The sequence below is a fragment of the Dipteris shenzhenensis genome, chromosome 32 (assembly GCF_047967505.1).
Source record: "Dipteris shenzhenensis isolate YYH24624 ecotype China chromosome 32, Dip_SZ_1.0, whole genome shotgun sequence".
Lineage (NCBI taxonomy): Eukaryota > Viridiplantae > Streptophyta > Polypodiopsida > Gleicheniales > Dipteridaceae > Dipteris > Dipteris shenzhenensis.
Window position 1 is genome coordinate 8,139,212 of NC_141627.1, and position 4,677 is coordinate 8,143,888.

Below are 4,677 nucleotides of genomic sequence, written 5' to 3' on the forward strand. Positions count from 1 at the left end.
TTAAAACATGTTATAAGGATTTCCCATGTGTACTCAAAACATCTCATGTGATAAAGCTTCTATGGTAGAAATTTGACTATTGTGTGTTGAACATGATGGTAAAGATACAACTCAATTTTTGATAAGTTTTAATAAGGTATGGGGATTTTTCTTGAGAAAGCTTCTTAAATGGCAATAATTGGGCTTAATAATAGTTTTCCAAAAAGGATGATTCTTCGTTAGAAATGATGCCAAAGTATTGCTCATTCAGTGGTCTCTAGAAATATGGGACAGTTAAAAGTTAACCCTGGTCAAAACAATGAATTCCGAATGCATGCCACGTTTTATACAACCCTATTAACTTTTCACATGCAATATAACATGAGGTAATAGAAGCCATGCAATATAACATGAGGTAATAGCAGCCATGAAGACACAACTAAGGACCCTACAGCAAGCCTTAACCAAGAGACCATGGAGACACAACTAGCCTGATGTTATTGTGGGCAAATGCCAGACTCGCGAAAGGTAGACGGCTCTTCTCGAGCCTGTAATCGCTTCGCTCTCTCTCCTCGACAATATGACAATTCTTTCAGATTATTGCAAATAGATGACACTCGTGAAGTAGCCACGTTTCATATCTACTATGTCCTTGCTAACATTTTGCATCTAGTTGTCACAGATTCGAATTCATGGCACAGTTCGCCGTCGGCGCAAATCCAACCCGCGAGGACGAAAGGTCGTACTCAATCCAGTAATTTTGCTGCTGGTAGTTCCCGATTATGTTCAAAGCGGGGTTATCGACAACCCTAGCGAAAGCTGCACATAGCACCATGTTTCTCCCCTCCATTGAATCCACATACAAGATGCTATCAGCCCCCAGCTCGAGGTCGACGCCACCCGCAAAATGGAAGGTGATGCTTGGAACATTCGGGAGAACACGTGCAGTGACAGGGATCCTGTAGCATACATCTCCTGCGTCCTTAGAAGAGAAGGGATGCAGATGAGCGGTAGCCTTTAACATAGCTTGGACAAGGGGTGTGTAAGCAGAATCCGCCAATTGAGTGAAAGCTGTACCCGAGTCGAGAATAGTGCCTCCCCTAGCAGAAGCATCGGACCGGAAAGCGGAAGCCGGAATATTCAGAAGTTCCTTCCCGAGACTGATTCCTTGAAGATCGACGTAGTAGAATAGATGTCCCAGTGGAGAGAAGGGAGGGACCAGGGGGGTGTATGCCAATTTTGAGGGAAGTTTATAGTCACCAAATAGAATGACTCCGGAAGTATTCAAGTTGGTGACGCGATCAGGAAGACAGTATGCAAACTTCTTCGACGAGTATCCGCTGCCGGCCAGCAGCTGGGAGGCGAATGAGAAGGGACCTGGATTGAGACCCAAGAGGCCGGAAGTGGGCAAGGGTACAGATTCCACCTCGACCACGGCACACCCAATAACGAAGGGCTTGGCAAGCTTGCCAATGTGCAAAACGTCGGCAGACAGGTAGCCAACTTCATGCGAGCCGTCTCCGTATTGCAGCTCAAACAAGCAAGACTTAGCCGAGTCATTGCTGCACTGTCCCCCAGTGAAGCCTAAGCTGTTCAAGCAGAGGGGGGACGTGCACGGCACTCGCTTGTAGGAGGAGGAGTGGGCGGGGCGAAAGAGCGGGCCAAGGAGGTCACACTGTTTGCAAGGCGAGCAGCCGGTCCAACAGAGCTCGCTACCGGTGTCGAGGGTGAAGATGAGTTCTTGGGGGGGGGAGCCGACGAGGGCAGAGAGGTAGACTTCGCCGTCAGGCTCGTCGAGGTAGGAGACATGACCCAAGATAGGAGAAGGGCGGTGGGAGCGGCGAGGGCGTAGGCGTTTGCGAAGCGCGAGACCGGAGGAGACGAAGTGATGGAGGGGGGAGTCGGGGGGGAAGGAGGAGGGGAGGAGGGAGGGGGAGCGGAGAGGGGAGGAGGGAGATTCACGGTGGAAGACCGGAAAGCGCAGGAAGGAGGAGGAGGAGGAGGAGCACAAGGGGACGAGGGCGATGGCGAGGAACAAGTTGACGAAGAGGAGAGGAGCAGCCATGGATGGCTATGGTTGCGTGTTCCGTGAGTCTCTCTCGTCTCTCTTATATATAGGAGGGTTAAAGGAGGTTAAAGGAGGTTCAAGGAGGGGAAACATTTTTACATCGAAAACTCGAGCTTGGGTGTTGTCGGCAGGTATTATGGAGGGCTAACTTTTAAAATGGGGGAAGAATTATTACAAACAAGGTGAATTTCATTCATGTGGCCTGCCCTAGATGGTGAGCGGAAAAGGGAATGAATTGGAAGTGAGAGGGGAAGAGAGAGAAGGAGAAGAAGACAGGGGAGAGAGAGAAGGAGAAGAAGACTAAGAGAGAGAGAGAGAGAGAGAGAAAGGGGGGGGAGAAAAAAGTGGAGGATTGAAGGGATGAAGAAGAGAGAGAAAAAAAGGTAGAGAATTTCATGGGATTCTCACATGCTCCTCCAATCAATGGATGCCAAAAAAAAGTGAACATAAAAAGAACTAAATACTTATTTTTCTATTTGGAAGCCAAACGATTACTAAGGCCTACCCATTGAGGGCAGGCCAAAAATACTATGAGAGCTAATGCTTAGGTCACATGATGTCATCTTTCAATATAAGAAAGTTGTCGGTGGCATGATGGCCAATACCATGCTTTAAGTCACATTAGGGCCACTAGTATACAATGTTTAGATCACATGAGGGCAAGTACAGAGAAGCACAAAGGGAGAAGGGCGATGGCGAGGAAGAAGAGGAGGGAGGAGCCATGGCTATTGTTGCAGAAGAATTAAGGTGGTAGTACCTATGTGTTTGTGTGCGCGTGTTCCGTTAGTCTCTCTCCTCTCTCTTTTATATAGGGTAGGAGCCTGGAGTGCGGGTATTATTTATTATTATTATTTTCTAATAGAGAACGTTCCACGTGGCACTCAGAGGAGAGTTCGGTTCTAGGCAAAGGAGGGCTCCACGTGGCGAAGAGAGAGAGAGAGGAGAGTCTATCTCGTAGACGAGTCCATTTACTCGTGGAGGTTAAACTTAGCAGTCCATGGGGAAGAATTATCGAGAGCTAAGGTTTAGGTCACATGATGGCATCATTCTCTTTGTGGGGTATTGTGGGCGGGTATTATGGAGGGCTAACTTTTAAAATGGGGGAATAATTATTACATAAAATACTATGAGAGCTAAGGCTTAAGGCACATGATGTCATCTTTCAATATAAGAAAGTTGTCAGTGGCATGAGGGCCAATACCATGCTTTTAAGTCACATTAGGGGAGCATTAGGGCCACTACCATGTTTAGATCACATGATGGCAAGTACACAGAAGCAAAAAGGGAGAAGGGCGATCGCGAGGAAGAAGAGGCGGGAGGAGCCATGGCTATGACATGTAGACGAAAAGGTGGTGGGCAGATGCGCGAGTACCTCATATAGGAAAAGGGGCATATGTTTTTGTGTGTGATTGTCTCCATCTTATACATACGGCGGGTATACTACTGGAGGGCTAGTACTAATCCATGGGGGACATGGCTTTCATGATTTCTTATTACAAATCCGAAGGTGTCCCATCATCCATGATAGTAATAGGGGCTAATTTTTATTTTTAATGTTCACTAAGATTTTGGGAGCCAATGCTTAGGTTACATCACAGCCACTATTAAGCAAGTGTTAAGCCAAAAAATGGAGAAAGACGTCATCTTTTTCTCCTGGGGCGCCAACTCAATATGTAATATGTTACTACCCTCGTCCAAAATCTAGGGTATGGGGGGGCAAGGTCCATATATAATATGCATGGATTTCCTTTAAAATTTTCAAAAATGCAAGGGAAAAATATGAAAATGTCATGTCCCTCCTCCCACAAAATATGAGGTATATACCTTGAAAAATATGCAAGATTTTTAGATTTGTACATATTTTTCATAATATGTGAGGCCCAAGGGGGGGGGGGGGGGTCTTTTGGATGAGGGGGGGTAAAACAAAAGATACACTAAAATATGAAAACCTATCTCCTTTCAAATTAATGTAACCTTTTCATGTGTTACCCAAATTTCAAGGTGTAAAGACATATTTGAAGCTCTTTTAGTGTAAAACACAACCATGTCAATTTGAATAATTTTTACTCATGGCATATTATTAAATTCATCTCATACTCAAGATTTTGATAGGTTTTCTTACTAAAGGGAGTTGGTGCCCGAGGCTTTTTCTATCTATGAGGAGTAGTGGGTGGCATGTGTTGTTCTATTGGCCCCTCCTTCCACATTTGTAAGTATCAAATCCAAACTTGCAATTTTGACCAATGATGGCAACTTAGGTTACATTTGCAATAAGTTTTTACATTTACAATATAATCCTGCTTGGGAAAATGGTAGGTTATAGAAGAACTATTACAACACTTCTATTCATCAACTAATTGAACCTCTTTGTGAGCGTCACCCCCTAATGACATCCATTACTTTGGAATTTTCATGCCCTTTAACAAATTTGGATGTCATCTTGTTCTCCGACTCCGTACTATTACCAGTATTGGTGGCTTCCAACGTTCTAGATCACAATCCTTATATCTTAAATTTGTACATTAGGAACATTACCCTTGACTATTAGGGCCCAATATTGGACTGAAGCTAATTTGTCTTGTTCAACATCAAAAAGTGCATAGCCTTAACCAAACTGAATAGATCTTCTC

The 4,677-nt window shown here is 44.9% G+C and overlaps 1 protein-coding gene across 1 annotated transcript; it reads right to left on the reverse strand.

Annotated features, from left to right (window-relative positions):
- Positions 1-635: 635 nt before the first annotated feature.
- LOC147880257 (aspartyl protease 25-like) lies at positions 636-2,054 on the reverse strand. Its single transcript, XM_087370989.1, has one exon. It carries the CDS (start codon positions 2,042-2,044, stop codon positions 656-658), a length of 1,389 nt encoding a protein of 462 aa, XP_087227115.1. The 5' UTR covers positions 2,045-2,054; the 3' UTR covers positions 636-655.
- Between the last annotated feature and the right edge of the window lie 2,623 nt (positions 2,055-4,677).

Coding starts and splice junctions, on each gene's coding strand:
- LOC147880257 (XM_087370989.1), bottom strand. CDS start 2,044: ATGGCTGCTCCTCTCCTCTTCGTCAACTTGTTCCTCGCCATCGCCCTC.